At 37.6% G+C, this 21,698-nt stretch overlaps 1 protein-coding gene across 2 annotated transcripts in view; it reads right to left on the reverse strand.

Annotated features, from left to right (window-relative positions):
* Nucleotides 1–4,426: 4,426 nt before the first annotated feature.
* FGD6 (FYVE, RhoGEF and PH domain containing 6) overlaps nt 4,427–21,698 on the reverse strand; it is a 111,610-nt gene continuing 94,338 nt past the window's right edge. For both annotated transcript variants that reach the window (XM_081309293.1, XM_081309292.1), the window contains exons 15-21: nt 20,412–20,514; nt 19,494–19,640; nt 17,823–17,925; nt 16,098–16,225; nt 9,997–10,125; nt 8,171–8,319; nt 4,427–4,858 (exon numbers count right to left, since the gene is read on the reverse strand). In XM_081309293.1, the coding sequence (XP_081165419.1) occupies nt 4,822–4,858; nt 8,171–8,319; nt 9,997–10,125; nt 16,098–16,225; nt 17,823–17,925; nt 19,494–19,640; nt 20,412–20,514 (796 nt within the window). In that variant the 3' untranslated portion in view covers nt 4,427–4,821. The remainder of the gene's footprint in view (nt 4,859–8,170; nt 8,320–9,996; nt 10,126–16,097; nt 16,226–17,822; nt 17,926–19,493; nt 19,641–20,411; nt 20,515–21,698) is intronic.

A 21,698-nucleotide genomic window follows, 5' to 3' on the forward strand; every position in this document is an offset into this window, starting at 1 on the left:
ACACAATGAAGGCAATGAAGAAAAATAAGTGTGTTTTTTTAAAAATAATTTTTTTCCAGTTCTGGGGATTGAAGCCAGGGCCTCTCCCATGCTAGGCAAGTGCTTCACCCACAGAGTTACATTCCCAGCCAAGAAGAAAAGTTACTGCAATCACTAGGAAGAGGTAACAAGGACTTGGGCCAGTCCTATGCAAAAACAACAGCAGGACAACAAGGAGGAAAAGGATACAAGAGGAATTACAGAGTCGTTTTTGAGATCTGGAGCCTCATGTGTTATCTTTCTATTACAAAGGAAAATAAACATTTGAATAGGAAGAAAATGAGTTCAGTGTTAGTTAACACAAAATTTAATCTGCTTGAGGACTCATGAAGATATCCCAACAGGCAGTTGCAAACGTGGCCTTGCAGGATAATGGAGAGAGTAGTGTATGGTCTAAGTTAGAACAGGGAATTAGGTTATGTTTAAATTGTTGATAAGAGGGCTGGGGATGGGCTCAAGCGGTAGCGCGCTCGCCTGGCATGCATGCGGCCTGGGTTCAATCCTCAGCACCACATACCAACAAAGATGTTGTGTCCGCAGAGAACTAAAAAATAAATATTAAAAATTCTTTCTCTCTCTCTCTCTCTCTCTCTCTCCCCTCTCTCACTCTCTCTTAAAAAAAAAAAAAACAAAAAAAATTCTCTCTCTCCTCTCTTTAAAAAAAATTAAAAAAAAAAATTGTCGATAAGAATTCTGTTCTACTTTTTCCAGTTCAATGTTTTCTCTGAAAAGACCCAAGGAAGTACTGTGGGAGAAACCAATATATAAATACAGCATCTGCCTTCAAGGAGTGTACAGTACAGTAAGAGAAACAGGGTTTACCTCTCTGAAAATCATGGTAACTATATTTGACTATGATGAACCTCAAACTTCAAAACCTTAACACATGGAAGCATATTCAAAGATAATAACAACACATGCTGTGGTAATATTTATATTTTAACTAAATTATTAAAATAGGAGGCTTTCCCTTCTTCTAGCCAAATATAAAATATACATTTGGTTAACAGAACTATAAAGTCTTCATCACTTAGTAATATCATTATAAATTATGATTAATCAAGGGTTTGTCTGATGTTCTCATTTATAGAAATGCTGCTGGGACAGGGGATATAGCTCTGTGGAAGAGCATTTGCCTAGTGCAAGGCCCTGGGTTTGATGCCCAATAACCCCCCACCAAAAAAAATTAAAAGCTAGTTGCCTAGGCAGGATAGTACATACCTGTAATCCTCGCAAATCAGAGAACCGAGGCAGGAAGATCACAAGTTTGAGTCCAGCCTGGGGAACTTAGTGAGCCCTGTCTCAAAATCAAATGAACAAAGAGGGGCTGGGGGGCGTATCTCAGTGATGGAGTACTTGTCTAGCATGTGTAGGCCCTGGATTCAATCCCAATACAACAAATATAAAACAGCAAAAATCCCCACACAAAACAAAACAAAAAACTACTAAATATTCAAACATTCAGTTGGAGAAGAGGGAAGTATGTATCTTGGGCAGCCAAAGCACAGTAGGAGGATATTGGCTACATTAGAAAACAGGAAAAGAGATTGGAAAGAGGTTCAGACAAGTGAAATCATGACAACCTTTCCATTTTCTTTGGACTCTGGTGGTCCTCTGCATTTAAAGCTGCTACATATAAAAGAAGACTGTTGGTTGGGATACTTGCAAGAATGTTGTCTTTCCCCTAGTTTAGCTGGCATCTTGTCTAGATTATTTTCAGCATCCTTTTTTCAGCTTAGATATATAACTGCCTCTCTCCTTATAAACAAAAGGAGACACTAAAAAGAGTTTCATGGAAACACATGTATCTGTAATAAATATAGTACTCTTGGGATCTAGAGACTTATACTTTCTCCACACTTATAGACTGTACCCCATATCATTTTTTTCCTTTAAAATGTTAGCTATCAAGAGATGTTTTTAAAAATAGTTTACAACAGATTGTAAGTAACTGGGTTCTTAGTTAGCACTGAGTGAGCCAGATTAAATAAATAATAATTGATCATGGGCTGGGGATGTGGCTCAAGCGGTAGCGCGCTCGCCTGGCATGCGTGCGGCCCGGGTTCGATCCTCAGCACCACATACCAATAAAGATGTTGTGTCCGCCGAGAACTAAAAAATAAATATTTAAAAAAAAATAATTGATCATCTTTAGTAAGTTATCAAGGACTGATATGGGGGGCGGGAGAGAATCTAACACTATTTAACAAACTACTTTATGGGGATGAATAATCTGATGCCTTCTATTTTATATTTTTCAAAATGGCTAAGAGAATAGTTATACATGAGTTTCACATGTAATTAAAGTCTGTGCTAGCTTTGTCTTCTCTATGTATGTTTACTTTGTGTGTGTCTGGGTGGGTACAAAAGGTTAAACTCAGGGGTGGTTAACCACTGAGCTATAGTCCCAGCTCTTTTATTTATTTATTGAATTCTTTTGTTGTAGTTGGACACAATACCTTTATTTCACTTCTTTATTTTTATGTAGTGCTGAGGATAGAACCCTGGGTCTTGCATGTGCAAGGTGAGTGTTCTCCCGCTGAGCCACAACCCCAGCCCCCAGCCCTTTTTATTTTTTGAGACAGGGTCTTGCTAAATTGCTTAGGGCTTTGCTAAATTGCCAAGACTGTCCTCAAACTTGCAATCCTCCTGCTTCAGCTTCCCAAATTGATGGGATTATAGATGCAAGCCACTACACTGGGCTAGTCTGGTACTTTATTCAGCCAGATGTCAAAGATAGAATAGTCTGGCTGATAATTTTTAGATCCTGAGATTTATGCCGAATTTTAAAGGCCAAGAACTCAAGGAGGAATAAGAACCCCAAATAATCTGTTGTATTGCTAAATGCCACACAGTGCAACAGAAGGAAATATTTATTAGACATTCATTGGCCTCCAAAAAGAATATACTAAAAATGCAGAGGTGTTAAGGTGGAAAACTTAATTTATGTGATCTTGATTAAAGTGAGCTACAAAGAAATATCAGTTTACCCGATGTGACAAAAATACTTGGGAGGATAGCATGTTAGGATTGTGTGGAAGGCTGCATAGGGATTATGACAATGCCATAGCAGGAAATAGCCAGAAAAGACTATAGCTACTAACTCTAGATCTAGTTTGTTTGCATCTAAAAGGCCCCGTGAAGGCATTCAGGATGTAATTCTTTTGACTATCAGTATCACAATGAATTAGAAAATCCTTTACAATGAAGCAGAAAATTCTTATACCCTTTAATGATATAGTCTATAGATAACCTTGCCTTTTAAGATAATTTATAATTTAAACTCAGTAGACAAAGTGTATATTATGAATATCAGGAACAACTTTAATCACTGTACTGATTTCATTTTTCTTTTTCTTAAATTTTTTTTGTTATAGATGGACACAATACCTTTATTTTACTTATTTATTATGTGGTGCTGAGTATCAAACCCAGTGCCTCACACATGCTAGGCAAGGACTCTACCACTGATCCACAACCTCAGCCATTGATTTTATTTTTCTATTGTTGATGCACAATTTTATGCATAAGATGGTTCATATATTAAACAATAGTATGCCAGAATTAGCAATGTAGGTGCACAGATAGTTAAAAAAAGGTATTTTTATTACCAAGGTCACATCACAAATGGTATAAAAAGACCTGAAAAAGAATACTATACAATTTCAGTTGATATTGGCTTAGAATTTGTGCTTTTCTAACGTGGTAATTCCAGTTCATTTTTTTTAAAGCTCAACATTATGGGAAATGTAACACTTATAAATACCTGACTTGGGCTCAGAATTCTCAAAATAGCAGGGAATATTATATAAAATAATACTTGCCATATTTTGCTATTTAAAAAAATACTCAATTAATGAAAAGCCCATAGAGTTGATTACTTGTGTCTCTGCAAATGAAAACATCCTCATTCCTACTCACAGTTTGATAAAAGTCATATTTCTATTCCTTTGTTATAATTCTTTGATGATTAATATTAACTCATGCCAGAAGACATACATAAGGTAGAAATACTTTAGACAATTTTTTAAAAGAATTTTTTAATATTTATTTATTTATTTTAGTTATTGGCGGACACAACATCTTTGTATGTGGTGCTGAGGATCGAACCCGGGCCGCACGCATGCCAGGTGAGCGCGCTACCGCTTGAGCCACATCCCCAGCCCTACTTTAGACAATTTACTGAAATTTCATTTCACAGTTACTGAGGTAGAAGCTAGCCATATATTTTTCATTGAAAGATTAAAAAAATTCATCTAACTTATTAATTCAAAGATATGCATTTTTCACCAGCATTTTTATGATAATCTTAATTTCTAAACCAAGCACCACATGGAAATTTGCTTCTTGATGTGTGTGTGTGTGTGTGTGTGTGTGTGTGTGTGTGTTTTAACTTACAAAGATTTGTCACTACTGAAAATGTCACAGTGTAAAAGCAGAGAAAATGATGTGGACTATGTCACAAATAATTAACACTGTATATAATATTAAGGTAAGTTTTCTGGTCTCTAAAGAAATGGTACTTTAGAATTCAGTGTGAATCTCAGAAACAATTCTGACCATTAAGTAAACATCACAACTTTAATAAATAACATACATGAAAAAGCAAACATTATTAAAAAAACTCCTTATACCTAACAAAATAATTTCTTATATCTGATGAAGTGTTTGGTTGGATTTATCTTGACAGTGTTTATTTTTATAAAATGCTTGAATTGCTTTTACTCCATTCTGATGAAATTCCACTTCCTTGGAATCACAGAAAAGATGAAACCAATACTGCTATAATATTGTGCCTTCCTGAAATGCTTCTATCCACCTGTTAATAAGAGAAATCTGTTAGATGTGTAAAACCCAGTCATCTGATATATGTGAGCACAATATGGATCATAACTGGGCCTGTAGACTGGATTACCATGACAGGATATTTAAGATCTTAGGGCAAACTAAAATCCTTGTATACATGGAACTGCTTTTTATTTGGTAATATGGTTCAAAATTTGGCCTGCCAAATGTCTCTCTTATGATTATGAGGCAGGCGAAAGGGAACATTTCATGTGTAAAAAGTTCTATAAAGTCCCGATGCTCCCATGTAATTGGTTATGGAAGTAGCTATATCAGCAAAGGCTTTTATTACAACTCCTTTTCTCTTTTCTGGTGTTCTGACTCAGTACTAGTAAGAACAGTAGCTGTGTGCCTGTTTCCTCCTCCTTTGACCTTACCAGAATTTCTTTGGATATCTCCTACCCTACTCCAGACTGGTCCCAATACTTTTCATTAAAGGACATCAATATGGCATTTAGTCCACTCCCAATTGATCAAAATTCTACATGCAATATGAAAGCTTTTCAAAATTTCACAGAAGTCTTTCCAAAATTCTTTAGTCTCAATGTTTTAATTCGACAATAAACACAGCTGTAATTATTCATTAGGCACTGGGGGTAGTTTGTTTTCCATACCTATTAGTCTTATTGCTTCTGAACTTATTTTTCCCTTTTTTCCTGAAATACAATTTCTTACAGTAATAGGTTAAAGAAAAAGAGTCCAGCCTGGTGCTATGGTGCACACTTCTAACTCAGCAACTTGAAGACTGAGGTAGGAGGATTGCAAGTCGGCAACTTAGCAAGACCCCATCTCAAAAAATAAAAAGGGTATGGGGTTGTGGCTCAGTGATGGAGTACTTGCCTAGCACATGTGAGGTACTGGGTTCGATCCTCAGTACCACATGAAAATAAATACATAAAATAAAGTCATTTTAAAATGTCATCTTTGCCTTATTCAAAGCTGGCGGTAGGGGTGGCTGGAGGTATAACTCAGTTAGTGGTAGAGTGCCCCTGGATTCAATCCCCAGAACGACGACAACAACAACAACAACAAATAATGGTGGTGGGGGGGGCGGGAGTCCAGGCAACTATGAACATTTGAAATCACCCATTTTAATTAGTAAGAACACCCCATAATAGATTCTGGTCAAATTTCAAGGGCAAAATTTAAAAATTTTTGAATTTTGTACGTAAATAGCCTATAAGTTATAATAGCAAAACTTTTAAAGTGTCTCACAATTTTCCAGTAACATTAACACATTTTAATATTCTGTCATGTACAAAAAATGTAATCCATATGATATAAATAGCTTCAAAGAGAAACTTACAATTTAGCTTGGATCAATTCTAAATTATAAGTAAGTTGATTTTTTTCACCCAATTACATTTAATTCTGTTTTAACAGCCTTTCAGCTGAGTCAACTTAATGGTATAAGCAAAAGATCATATATTTGAAAAGCAATAATTTTTATCGGTTTCATGATAAATATAAATGAAAATTATGAGAAAGACAATATGTTGCAGAATCTTAGGGTGATTACTAGTTTGTCCAAATTTTTTTTTTTAAAGAGAGAGAGAGAGAGAGGAGAGAGAGAGAGAGATTTTTTAATATATATATATATTTTTTTTAGTTCTCGGCGGACACAACATCTTTGTTGGTATGTGGTGCTGAGGATCGAACCCGGCCGCACACATTCCAGGCGAGCGCGCTACCGCTTGAGCCACATCCCCAGACCTGTCCAAATATTTTTTACAGAAAAAAAGAGTAAAGTAATATAATTTTAAAATATTTTTCAATACCCACAGAGAATTATTTAGAAAAACAGGGGATGAGGATGTGGCTCAAGTGGTAGCGTGCTCGCCTAGCATGCATGCGGCCTGGGTTCGATCCTCAGCACCACATACAAACAAAGATGTTGTGTCCGCCGAGAACTAAAAAATAAATATTAAAAAAAAAAAAAAGAACCAGAAAAACAGCTATGTACTACAGAACATCCTAAAACTGGCCAGGGGTGGAGGGTGGGGGCAGCCTTACAGCATGGTTTTTTTAGTTGTAGATGGACACAATATCTTTATTTTTATTTATTTAAAAACTTTTTTTTTTGTAGTTGTAGATGGACAGAATGCCTTTGTTTTATTTGTTAACTGTTATGTGGTGCTGAGGATCAAACCCAGTGCCTCATGCATGCTAGGCAAGCACTTTGCCACTAAGCTACACTGTATGTATCTGGTTAGCAGTCAGAACACAGGCAATTCTGATATGTAGATTCTAATTGCCTTAAGAAACCACCAGACTTGCTTATTCAAAGCACTCTTTTTTTTTTTTAAATCTTCAAGCACATTAAAGCCCACTGAGAAAACATGAACATACATCTCTTCTGAAAAACACAAAAGTGTATTTTGTGAGCCAAAGTACAACTCAAATGAAAAAGAGGTGAACTGATCTACTTTGTTCAGCAGGGATCCTGATTTCACAAAGATACATACACCTCCTCTAATCTGTTAAACAACTTTATAACATCTAAATAAATCAAGATTCCTGTTGGAATGTTGAAGAGGCTTTCAGCTTTCACCATCTAAAATGATATCCATTTCCTTCTACTCAGTCACTGAAAACAGCATGGAGCCCTATTTACATGTTTGACCTTTTTCTCAGAGAAGTAAGTTTGTAAGCAGCTGTTTCAACTCCTGCTGTTGCACAGCATAATTGAATCACTGGATGGCCAAAGCCCTGGAATGTTTCAAGGGAAGATTCTTAGCCTCAGTGATGGAGAGGTCAGATGCCTCAGCTTCCCTTCCTCAGAAGAGCTGCACCATGCTGCTTCCTCTGAGGTCATGTGTGGACAGAATACTTTGGACAGGACTACCCATTTTCTTTTCCCATCTGTCTCCTGAAACTATTCCAGATACCCTTGCTTTCCTTGTTTTAGAACAATTCTAAAGAGTTTGAATAATATATTAAATCTGTCTAATTTGTACCCATGGTTTAAATTCTGAGTTGTCCCCATGCCTTAAAGAAGGTAATCTTTTTTTTTTTTTTTTTTTTTTTAAGAGAGAGTGAGAGAGGAGAGAGAGAGAGAGAAAGAGAGAGGGAGAATTTTTAATATTTATTTTTTAGTTCTCGGCGGACACAACATCTTTGTTGGTATGTGGTGCTGAGGATTGAACCCGGGCCGCACGCATGCCAGGCGAGCGCGCTACCGCTTGAGCCACATCCCCAGCCCAAAGAAGGTAATCTTAAAGTCAATCATTTAAATAGGAAACTTGAAATCTCACATATAAAAGGAAAATAAGTCTACATTACTTACTTCTGAGCTGAGTGAGCATCATCTGCTTTGAACACATAAAATAACATGTTTTTGTGCAGTAACTGAAATACTTTAGACTCTGAATTCTCATCTTTGACTTGAGTGACAGTGAATCCTAATAAAGGCTGGCTCTCCAAAGCTGCCACATCCTAATTTAAAAATAGACAAATAAAGATGGGTTTTTAAACTGAGACACAATTCAGACTTGAGAGCTTTTGATCAATGTAGCTCCAAATTCATATACATATATGTAAAAAAATTCTATTATGCATTTTTAATTTATTCCACAATATTTATCGAGCCATCCACTCCCCACCTCCAGATACTGTGCTAGAAAATTTCAGCATGTTCACATTCATTGAATTTCACATTATTTTCACTACAGCCAAGGAAAGTAAGTGACTATATCACTTTAATTTTATGGATGGAGAAACACAGCTTGGAAAGGTGAGTTACCCAGATCCTCCTAAGGAACAGCTTGGACCCTGGAGGTTTTTCTAGGCTGTGAGAACACCAGGGGCTTTGGGTAGAAGAAAAGGACAGAATTTCAGCAACAGCTAGAAACTGTTCATAACCCAAAGCCGATTTTATTATGCTGAGGCCTGACCAATATAATCAGCGGACTGTTGGATATGGAAAACGACAAACCCCAAAATAATGTGGCCTAGGGAGAAGGAATGAGGGAGAAGGCAATACATTGATCCTTTCCCGAGACAGTCTTTCCCAGTGACAAGACAGGCCCTGGGGAGGAGATATTTATCAAGTCTGAAATGATAGTTTCTGGGAAGAGGCCAGAACATTGATTCCACCTTAAACAAATTCTTTCCCAGACACTAACCACTAACATAACATCCTCCATTTGGCCCAGTAAAGACAGCCCAAACTGACATGCTCATTAATTAAGTCACTTCTCAGTGTAATCAATATAAGCCTAAACGCCCCCTCTGGCCCGTGGCTCATTTTCAAAAAGAAAGTGGGTCCATTAGAGGCGTCACTCCATCCCTAAATAAAAGTGGTGCTGATCCATGAAGTTTGCATCAAGCTCAGTCCCTTTTGTGTTAACAGGTACAGTCCTGAGTGTGTCACTCAAGAGAGCTGGACAGAAAGTGATACTGGTGCAGTGGAGATCAGGAATGGGTTCTTGTTTCCCAGTGTTGAAGAACTCACACCAGAGAAACGCCAAAGCAAGTATAGCAAGTTTTATTTAAGAAAGTGATAGAGACAGATTTCTTTAAAGAGAAGGGGGCCTTGGAGCCGAAAGCCTGTGGGAGGGAGTGGACTTGCCTTTCTTATAGACCTCATAACCCCACTCTTTAATCACTGCCTTCTCTTTCTTCCCTGTGTAAGTGACTGGGAGCAGGAGCATGGAAGTTAACTGTTAGCAACCCAGAGTGCAGAGGAGCACAAGAGGAGGTTAGCCATTAGCAACCCATTGTTCTCTCTTTGAAAACCAGTCCTCAGCCTCTTGACCTGACCCCCATTGTTCATTACCTACACTGACTGCCTGACCTTTGTCTCTGCCTCAAAGGGATAAGAAGCTCTGCCTTTAGTGAAGTGGTAGTAGTCACCCAGGAAGACTTGTACTTTATTACTGTGGAAAATTCTTAACAGGTGAGTAAGGTGACTAAGAGCTCTCTACTAGGTACCCATTAAAAATGACACCACCTTGGTCCAAACCAAAGCAACAAGGAGCTGGGGGAGGGCCTGGATTCTACCCCCACCAACACAAAAACCAAACCAAACAAACAAACAAAAGCAGAGCAATAAAACGTACACAAACTAAAACAAGACACCCAAATTACTCATCTTTAGATTTCACATCTTACCTCACTTGCAGCATATGTATACAACACTTTATTTTTTATGACAAACCACAAGTGTTTCCATGGTTTCTTATTGCCCTTTGATCTGTACAAATAGCCACTCATAGAAGAATCTTCTGTGTTTGCTGATACCTGTAAGTAAGCCCATACATTAATGGTTTTTGGACAAATTGTAAAGAACAGCAAAGTTGCTTGTCATCATTAAGAATTAATAGCAATCACCATAACAACAGAATCTTTCAGAATGAAATTGTGCATTTTCAAAGTGTGCTACAATACAAATTTGCATGAGCATAAAAATCCTTGCTCTTAGAAACAAGTTCTAGAACTTTACCTATTACCATGCTTGCACATGTGTGTGTGTGTGTGTGTGTGTGTGTATGTGTGTGTGTCTGTCTGTCTGTCTTAGTAGGATCCTCTGTATTTTCTGTTTTGGTAGGAGAAGAAAAATAACCCAAAAGCCTTCCATGCTTTTCTCTGAAGATGCATTTTGAGACTGCATATGTTATCTACTGCTTTTCTTGCAAATATTAGGGGGAAATTATTTAAATTGTTAACTCCATTTCTGAAGTGACTTTTTGGACTTCTAAAAACCAATCAATGAATAGTAAGTAGAAAATCCCCTCAACCCCAATGAGGATCTAACCCAGGGCCTTACAATGCTAGACATTGAGATAAAAAGCCTGAAAATTCTATTAATGGAAGTTATTTTGAGGATCAATCTTGCTCCCCAAACTATGTTCTGAAAGAGAAGAAGCTATCGAGGCATGGTAGTACATGCCTGAAATTCTAGTTACTCTGGAGGCTGAGGCAGGAGGATCATGATTAGTTCAAGGTCAGCATATGCAACTTAGACCTGACCTCAAAATACAATAAATAAATAAATAAAGACTGAAGATGTAGCTCAATGTAGAGTGCTGGCATAGCATGTGTGAAGCCCTGGGTTCAATCCCCAGTACAAAATCAAAAGGAAGAAGAAAAGAAACAGCAGCTTATTTTTGTTTTATAAAAGTTGAAAATGCACCTGGGGTTGTGGCTCAGTGGTAGAGCGCTTGTCTAGCATGTGTGAGGCACTGGGTTCAATTCTCAGCACCACATATAAATAAAATAAAGAAGGTTCATCAGCAAAAAAAAAAAAAAAAAAAAATATATATATATATATAAAAGTTGAAAATGGTCAAATTTGGGCTGGGGATGTGGCTCAAGCGGTAGCGCGCTCGCCTGGCATGCATGCGGCCGGGGTTCGATCCTCAGCACCACATACAAACAAAGATGTTGTGTCCGCCGATAACTAAAATATTAAAAAAATTCCCTCTCTCTCTCTCTCTCTTTCTCTTTCTTAAAAAAAAAAAAAAAGAAAATGTTTAAATTTTTATGGAAAAAAGCATCAGTGATTATAATCTGGCAATTTAAAGTGCTTTTTTTTTTTTTAAAATCATGTTTAGGATTTGCCTTATTAGAAGTGTGGCAGGCAGACTCTGTGTGTGTGTGTGGTTGTGTATGTGTGGGTGTGTTGCTGGGAATCCACATGGCTCATAGGCAAGCACTCTAGCCAGGTGGGTAGACTCTTAAGGTGACTTCCTATGATCCTTTCCTCTGACAGTCACAGTGTCGTGCTTCCTCCTATTGAGCAAGGACAGAACCTATGACTTACTTCTAATGAAAAGAATCTGATGGGGGTGGGAAAGGGAAAGACAGTAGAATGAATTGGACATAACTCTCTTATGTTCATATCTGAATACATGACCTGTGTAACTCTACATCATGTATAACCACAAAAGTGGGAATTTATAGTTCATGTATGTATAATACATCAAAATACATCCCACTGTTCATGTATAACTGAAAAGAACAAATAAAAAAAAAAAAAAATCTGATGAAGGTGATGGGATGTCACCTCATGATTATGCTACATTATATAAGACTCCCTCAAGCTAGAAAACTGACCACAGAGACTTTTCCCTTTGTAGTTATGTTGAAAGGTCCACTGGCAAGGGGCTGAGGATGACCATTAGCAGAAAGCAGCTTCTTAAGAAGCTAGGCTTTCAGTCTGCAACAGCAAGGAAATGAATTCTCCAAAAAACCTGAAAGAGCTCTGAAACAGCCCCTTTCCCAGTTGAAGCTCCAGATGAGAATTCAACACTGGCCAAACCTTGATTATGGTGCTGCAGAAGTCCCAGCTAAAACATGCCTGGACTCCTGAGATAGTAAATGCATGTTATTTCAAACTACCAAGTTTGTGGTAATTTGTTATACAGCTATGGAAAACTATTAAGGCCGGGGGAGGGGGCGGGTGAGAGGGATTCTTTAATTTTATATTTGTAGTGCCAGGGCCTTGTTCATGCTAGGTAAGTGTCCTATCGCTACCCAGCCTTGTGAGTTTTATTTTATCTAAATTTAAGTTTTTTATGATACTGGGAATTGAACCTAGGGATGTTCTACCACTGAATTATATCCCCAGCCCTTTTTATTTTTTATTTTGAGACAGGGTCTTAAATTAGTTGTTACTAATCAAAAGTTACTTGAACTTTTGATTCTCCTGCCTCAGTCTCTCAAGTAGCTGGGATTACATGTACACACCACTGTGCCTGACTAGCCCTGTGAATTTTAAAAATATATCTTTAATTATGCATTAATGGATGAATTATATGAATTTCTTATAAATTTCACAAAAGGATTTCATATTGTTTACTGGAAATTTTAAGATCTAACACTAAGTTACAAATGTCAATTAAGTGAAAGTAGACTTGTGTAAAAAAAAAAAAAAAAGCATCCTTTAAAAGTCTATCAAGTAGGGCTGGGGTTTAGGCTCAGTGGCAGAGAGAGCTTGCCTGGCACATTAAAAAGTAATATTGGTGTTAACAATTTAACCACCTGATTCACTAAGGCTTTTTTTTTTTTTTTTTAAGAGGGAGAGAGAATTTTAATATTTATTTTTTTTTTTAAGTTTTCAGCGAACACAACATCTTTGTTTGTATGTGGTGCTGAGGATCGAAGCCGGGCCGCACACATGCCAGGCCAGCGCGCTACCGCTTGAGCCACATCCCCAGCCCCAGTGGTAGAGTGCTCGCCTAGCATGCATGAGGCCCTGGGTTCGAACCTCAGCACCACATAAATGTAAAATAAAGATATATGCCCACCTAAAACTAAAAAACAAATATTTAAAATAAATAAATAAATAAATAATACTCAAAGAGCAGTCTGTCATTTCTAAGGGTACCAAGAATCTGAATGTAATTCTAAAACAGAGGGTTTTCTAAAAATTTTCTAATTTCACTGAAATAAGGGCTGGGATGCATGTAGCTCATTGGTTAAAGTGCTTGTCTAGCATGTGTGAGGCCCTGAGTTCAATCCCCAGTACCACAAAACAAAACAAAGCTTCTCAGATATATGAAAATGTATGTCTACACAGAAATCTGTACATAGATATTCATAGCCTGTAAGAGCCAAAAGGTGGAAAGATCTCAAATGTCCATCAAGGGATGAATGGATAAATTGTGGAATACAGATAAAACGAATATGATTTAGACATAAAAGATATGAAGTGGGGCTGGAGTTATGGCTCAGTGGTAGAGCACTTGCCTGGCATGAGTGAGGCCCTGGGTTCAATCCTCAGCACCACATATAAGTAAATAAATAAAATAAAACAATATTAAACTAAAACATATTTTAAAAAAAGAAATGACATGCATGATGCATGCTATAATACTGACACATGCTGTAATTTCGACAAACCTTGAAAACACTGTGGTAATTGAAAAGAACCTGGATATGAAAGTCACATAGTCTACGATTTCTTTTTCATGATATAACCAGAATAGGCAACTCCAGAGAGACAGAAGCAGATTAGAGGTTGCTAGAGGGTGGGAGGAGGGGAAAAGGGACTGATTACTGAATGTACAAAGGATGTTTATATGGAATGATGAAGAGGTTTTGAAACTAGAAAGATATGGTGGTTACCCAACATTGCCAGCACACTGAATGCCACTAACTGTATACTTTAAAATGGGTAATTACATGTTATGTGAATTTCACTTCAATTAAGTAAAACAAAACCAAAGAACATAGCTTCCCAAGGAAAATACTATAGTTTGATGTTTACAACACTTAAATATACATATTAACTTCTCCGGTATGACTATAAAGGTCAAAGAAGTAGCTCTCAAACATTAGCACGCATGTGAATCACCAGGGTGCTTGCTAGAATTTCTAATTTTGTAGACTTTGGGTGAGGCCTGAGAATTTCCAAGTTCTCAGGAGATAACTGATGCAACCGGTCTCGGAGCCACTTAGAAAATCAGTTGACTAAAGGAGGAAATGGCTGTATTCAAGAACTGGAGGGCAGCATAAAACAGGACTAGAGTTAGACTGAATCTAGGCTATATTCTAAGAGTTTTGTAACTAATGCTGACAAATTTCAACTGAAGACGGGAGCAAATTGAAAGAATTGTATTTAGAAACTAGTATGACATTGGAGAAGTTAAAAATTATAGAGAATTGAGAACCACTTCAGTTGATTAAGAAACTTAAGGCAGGTAGGTTATTTATTTATTTTATTCATTCATTCATTCATTTATTTGTAGACAAGGGGTCTTGCTGTTTTGCCCAGGCTGGCCCCAAACTCCTGGGCTGAAGGGATCCTCTCTCCTCAGCTTCCCAAGTAGCTGGGACCTCAAGGGTGAATGACAGCACATGGCAAGAACCTCAAAGTTATGAATGCAGGTTTATACTTGGGAACTGAGGGATAGAAGAGACAGTTTAGAGGTGCTCACTAAATTGGCTTAACCAGTTTCACTTAAAGCTTGGCAATTAGAAACTTCAAATCCTTATTATTTCATCAGATAAGTTATCAATCACTGGGAATACACTCTTAGTTTTACCTACGAATCATGATCCTCATCAAAATTTTAAAGTTGTTTGCTTCCACTTTGTATAACAGAACACCTTCATGGTAAACAAGCAGGAGAATCAAAAACCCTAGTCAGATCTGGGGTTAGTGGCATGTACCTACAGTCCCAGCTACTTGCGAGACTGAGGCAGGAGGACCCCTTAAGCACAGGAGTTTGGGGCTAGCCTGGGCAACACAGTGAGACCGCATGTCAAAACAATACTAAACAGCTGGGTGTGGCAGCACACACCTGTAATCCCAGTGACTCGGGAGGTTAAGGCAAGAAATGACAAGTTAGAGGCCAGCCTCAGCAATTTAGCAAGGCCCTAAGCAACTTAGCAAGATCCTGTCTCAAAATAAAAAATAAAAAGGGTTGGGATGTATATCAGTAGTAAAGTGGCCCTGGGGATTCAATCCCCAGTACCGAAACAACATGGACAACAACAGATAAAAGCTACCAGCTCTGTGGGCTATACTACTAGCACAAGAGGAACTAATGAATAACTAATTGTGATGGGAGGGGCCAGAATGGCAATGCTGTCTGCTCTCTGGCACTTGTTGATTGACACTTACATTTGAGGAACTGTGATAAGGTATCAGTGTTGCCTATGGATTTTACTGCTGGCAGATAGCAGCCACTGTTTAATAAAATTTTTTTTGCTACCAGGGTTGTTTTTCTTTTTAAATATATATATTTTTAGTTGTTGATAGACGATTATTTTATTTACATATTTATATGTGGTGCTGAGAATCGAACCCAGTGCTTCACACATGACAGGCAAGTATGCTACCACTGAGCCCCAGCCCCATCCTGACTGTTTAAAAATTTAAGATTAAAGGATGTCAACAAATAACAAACCATGTAAATCAGTAAATGCTAACAAAGGGCACCCATTATTCTATGAACTCCTTCCCTTTGGAAAGAGGCCTCCTTGAAGTAATTTTAAAAATTCAAATGTGTTCATCTTAGCTTTATTCTCTATCATTACTATAAAAGGTTCTCCGAAGCTTTCAACAGCCATTTTCTAAATGACTCAGGTCATAAGGGAGACCAAGCAAGATTGTAAGAAATCAGCCATCTCCATCACCAGTATTAAAATTCATATTTTAATAGCAATGGGAAATAACATCCTCCTTTATGAAATAAAAACAGCATGTTATATGCATATGAATAATTCAACCTCTATCTCATTATAAGTTTAATGGAAACACTTACTTCTTTGAGAGCAGCTGGGATTTTTTTCTGTTTCCTCCCTGATGGAATACTATGTAAGACTGATGATAAGGCACTTGAAGGAGATTTGTGATTCCCAGGAGATCCAACCTTAGGGGAGTGCTGGCGATCTACAACAAACCAGATACAAACTTACGTAGCCAATGGTGAGGGGCATTCTGCGCTTCAACTTAATTCAAATCAATAAACACATTGTACAAAATAGCCATAAAAGGATGCTTGAGAAATGGATGACATCCATGGCCCTGGAAAAAGGAAGATGATTGCTGAGAGCTGAGTGAGAGGAAGACTCCACTGTCTGATTTTCTACTTTTTGAACTTTAAACCACATGAAGAAATTATCCTTTTGAGCCTTTAAATTTCTGAAACATACGAATGTCCTGCCAAATGGAAAAAATACCCCCCCCCAAAACTTCCCTACTGACTTAAAAAATACCTAACTTTATTCAGTGTCTAGATACTTAACCAAGTAACAACATTACAATGAACAAGGTACTAAAGAGGAGCTCTGTAGGATACAAAGGAGGGAACAATTAATTCTGACTGCAAAGGAAACCCTAGGAAGAGAAGGAGACATTTACATTGGACACTGAGGGGTAAGTAGTTTGCCAGGTATAAGAGGGGGTAGAACACTCCACGCGGAAGTCAGCGTGAGCAACTGCATTATAAAATAAGGAAGCTAGGAAAAAAGGGACCTGGAATGCTCTTTAGGTTGGGTGTGTCAAGACCAGATCAAATTTAGAAATTAAATCTGGCAGTAGTCAGGAGAGATTTGCAACAAAGAAAACTCATAAGAAAATTATTAAAGTAATTTAGACCTCATTAGGACTGATACAAAATCAACACAGACTATTTGAGAAGAAGCTGACAAGATTTAATAACCAAATAGGTGTGTTATGATTAGAAAGGAAGATTCAAAGATGAATTTAGAATGTCTACAGTTCATACTATGGGTTCAAAGAACAAAGAGAGGAACAGAAAGGCTGGCAAAGGAACAGGGGATGTGTCTACATGGAAAATGTACAGACTATAATGTACCGTTAATTCACAAATACATGGATTCTGAAACAGGATGTCATCTACTTTTTTTTTTCCCACATAGATATTCCTATCTGCTGAGGAGAAGTTATTTTTCATGGAATAAAGGACAATCTTTTCAAGATTTAGATTCTATATGTTTCAGAAATTTAATTACATTTCCCCATCCAAAATGTAGACTTGAATGGTCCTACTTCCGTTCGCTTGGCCTGGAGGATGCTTGAAAATAACTAGAGAACATGTATGAAGCATCATTTTGTATTTGTTCAAAAATCTACAATAAAATCTTATTAAAAGTGTTGCCAGGCATGTTTCCATAGAGCATGACTTTATAAATAGTTAGAAAATGATTCTTACTAGCACACTATTATGGGAAACAAGAAACTTCAAAATAACTTGCAAGTTAAAGTTCCCGTTTGTTTTAAGTATTTAATTTTGTAATTTTATACAATTGGTTTTCTTAGCAAAACATTTTCACACTGTAAAAAAAAAAATTTCAGTCCAAGTTTTCTTGGAAATTACCACAAAGTATGAGTTAAGAAAGCTTAATACTAATTTTAAGATAAGCATCAACAATGCTAATGTACCAAAGATGATTCTTTCAGAAGCCTATTGGAAAGCATCTAGGGAAAAATGGAATTTTTGGTCAAATCTTTACTTATACATTACCTAGTTTCTGCAACTCTTGGAAACAGTGTTCACATACTCTTGCTGGCTGATTTTTCAGGTAATCTAAGCCATACTTATTTGATGAACAAGCTTGGCATACAATCTGAAAACACATTACAATTATTTTGTTTATAATAACTTTTGTTTCCAAACTGTAATCTAAGCCATACTTATTTGATGAACAAGCTTGGCATACAATCTGAAAACACATTACAATTATTTTGTTTATAATAACTTTTGTTTCCAAACTATAAAGTAGGTCTTACAGCACTGTCCACTTTTCAAAACAGTTACATGCTCATGTTATCTTACTTAACCTCATGGAGTTCAGGCATACAGTGAACTAGCATGTGATATCACACTTGAAAGACAGGCCACAAATCATCACAGAGCAACTACTATGTAAAATAATGCAGTCAAAGAGCTAACATGCATCAAGTGCTTAGAACAGTGCCTAGCATGCAGTAAGTCCTGATAGCTGCACTGACCATTATCATCATCATCATCGCCATCACAGCTGCAGCAATGACCACTTCTATGCTCCTCTGCCAAGTGTCTGGCTCCGTACCAAGTGCTCTCTAAATGGGACCTTGTTCCTTGTTTAATCATTTTCTTTTTTGGTACTAGGGATTGAATTTAAGGGCACCCAACCACTGAGCCACATCCCCGTCCCTATTTTTTGTATTTTATTTAGAAACAGGGTCTTACTGAGTTGCTTAGTGCCTCGCATTTGCTGAGGCTGGCTCTGAATTCATGATCAAAGCCTGCCTCAGCCTCCCAAGCTGCTAGGATTACAGGCATATGCCACTGCACCTGGCTTGTTTAATCTTTAGAGTAATGTGGATATCATTGTTATTAAGCTCACATTACTGATGTCAAGAAGGCTTATGCTATAGTTTGGATCTGGAAAGTACCCCAAAGGCCTATGATTGAAAGCACTGGTCCCCAGATTGGGTGTATTGGGGGTAGTGGAACCTGTAAAAGGGGGGGCCTCGTGGGAGGTTTTAAGTTATGGAGATATGTCCTCATAGGAAATTGTGGAACCCTGGTCTCTTCCTCTTTTTAAAAATGTTTTTCCTGGCCATGAACAGTAAACAGCTGAGGTGAATAGGTTTTCTCTGCTGTGTGCTCTGCTCCTACTCCAACCATGATGTGCACCACAGGCAAAACCATGAGCCAAATAAACCTCCAAAACCATGAGACCAAATAAACCTTTTCTCTTTCTAAATTGATTTTTTTCAGGTATTTGTTATTGCAATGGAAAGCTGACTAAAAAAACTAACAAGTGTCATTAGGGGTAATTTGACCACTGGAAGTTCCCCTTGCTAAATATTTAGTATGTAGACAGAGGTGGTTTAAATAACTAGCTATAAATGTGAGGATCGTTTAATCATGGATTTGTTAGTTTTGGTTTCTGAATGTAAGTTCTCTATTACTGACATCAGAAAGTACATTTGGGGTGAGAGGAGGGAAGTTCCCTAACAAGATTTCCCTTCCCCTGTTCCTAAATATTTAGAGAAGACAATATCCATGTTTTCTACCACAACAATCTTGGTTATTTTTTCTTTTGCTGTGATGACTGCAGGGGTTTCTAAGGCAGAATATACTTCCCCACTGTGCACAGCCTAGTGAGAGGAGAAATCACAATGCAGATGGGTTGTCCTCTCTGACCTTTCCACAGGCCCGGCAGTGGTGTCGTCTCCAGGTCAGAGTAAATTCGCTTGTGCAGATCATACACATTGTGGCTCTGGTATCAGGAATCCAGATGGGAGCCTTTGATCCAAGGGGACTAACTTCATCTTTATTTTCTGAGTCAGCCTGCGGGAAAAGAATGACTTCTGATTACCTCCATGCACACAGCCTGCGTCAGAACGGAGGCTTTTTTAGCTAGTGATGGTGCCGTCTCCAGGTGCTGATGGTATCATTAAAGATGTAGGAGGAGGGGCTGGGGTTGTGGCTCAGTCATAGAGTGCTTGCCTCACATGTGCGAGGCACTGGGTTCAATTCTCAGCCCCACGTATAAATAAATGAATAAAATAAAGGTCCATCAACACTAAAAAATATTTTTAAAAAAAGATGTAGGAGGAAACATGGGCTATTCTATTTTTTGTGTTCTCAGGATATTGAGGTTAGCTATATTCTAAAAATCCTCTTACTGCAAAATTAACTTTAAAAGTAGGATAACAGCTGATTAGCTTCTTCCTTAAACTATTTTGTACTTTCTAAATTTCCTACAATGGGGACTAGGGGTATAACTCAGTGCAAAGCATGTGTTCAGCATGCATGAGGCCATGGATTCCTCCCTAGCCCCCCCCCCACACACACACACACACACACACACACACACACACAGTAAATAAATTTCCTACAATTAAGTTTTATAACTAGAAAAAAACAAGAGTATGCTACATGTTACCACAGACTCGAAGTTAGACATTCACAGATGGATAAACATGTACTGCTAAAATTAGACACCCACCTCTGATCCTTCTCTGCAACATGTTGCTTCACTAAACCCCTGTGACATGTTTCTTTAAGGTAAAAAACTGTTTGAAGTACACTGGGAAAAGAAACAAGGAAAGATAATACCTCCTCCAGACTCCTACTAGGACAGAAGGTGGTTCTTTTCTTGGCATACTCTTCTATTGACCTGGAAATTGCTTCTAGCCATTCATCCCTTTCAGTGGCAGAACTGTTGGGGGCAAGAGAAGGTTCTATCAACCAGATGTCAGCTTTGACTTTTTGCCTTTTTCTTGCTTCTGTTAGTTCTCTCATGGCAACCAACTCCACCACCCTCCAACACTACTCATCAAAAGCAGCAACTTGGAGGTTTATGTGAACAAATAATCAGAGCAGGCAATAGGAAACCCAAAGCATTTTAGCAAATGCAATGCTTTTGTCTTTTCTAAAAGTACTGCATTATATTAAGTAGCTTCTGAAGTCTCCTAAATTTACAAGTATCTTTGTTTGGTTTATGGGCTAACTGTCCCAATTCATAATTACAATTATTTACATAACCAAAGAGTTTCCTAAGACATAATCCTAGAATTTAGAAATATACCAAGAAATTATGTTTCAAACACCTACATACAGCACAGAATATTAAATACCTTTAGATTATTAACATATTACCAAAAATTTCTAGAAAGGATAGCGAGGTGAAGGGAATATATTTTTAATATCATAAAACAGATGGTAAAAAAAAGAAAAAATAAAAAAAAAAACCCAGATATTGAAGGAGTGGTTAATAAGGGAAAAAGCCCACGGCTGTTTTGAGGGCTCCTCTCCCTACTTGGCCACCAGGTTTTCTGTTCCTTCCTCTGAATCATCAGGTGAATCTTTACCTCAACTCTAATGGGAATGGGCCAAAGAAGGGAAAGCCTGTCCAGAAAAGGGCATTCTTGTTCTGCAGTTTCGCTACCATGCCTCTCCCCCCAAAACTCTGTCATAACTCCCAATCATCACTGGTATCAGGACATTTAAGAAGCTATTTAAAAATTTTTGTTTGGCATATTCAAAACTGAGAGGCATATATTAAGTAACATAAATATATTAATTTATATATATACATGGGGGGAAGAGAAAAGGAATGGGAGAGATAGACTTTAACAATCAACTTAAAAATCCATCATAATAAAATAAAATCCATTCATTATAGATTTGTGACTGTGTAAGAAAATGTCCACTTTCTAAAATACTTTAGAAAATCATAAATTAGAAAACTGAATAGCACCGGGCATGGTGGTGCACTCCTGTAATCTCTGCAACTCGGGAGACTGAGGCAAGAGGATGGCAAGTTAGAGGACAGCCTGGGCAACTTGGCAAGACTCTATCTCAAAAATAAAAATAAAAAGGAATAGGAACATAGTTCAGTGG

This window comes from Spermophilus citellus (genome assembly GCF_964194105.1).
Source record: "Spermophilus citellus genome assembly, chromosome: 10".
NCBI classification, from domain to species: domain Eukaryota; kingdom Metazoa; phylum Chordata; class Mammalia; order Rodentia; family Sciuridae; genus Spermophilus; species Spermophilus citellus.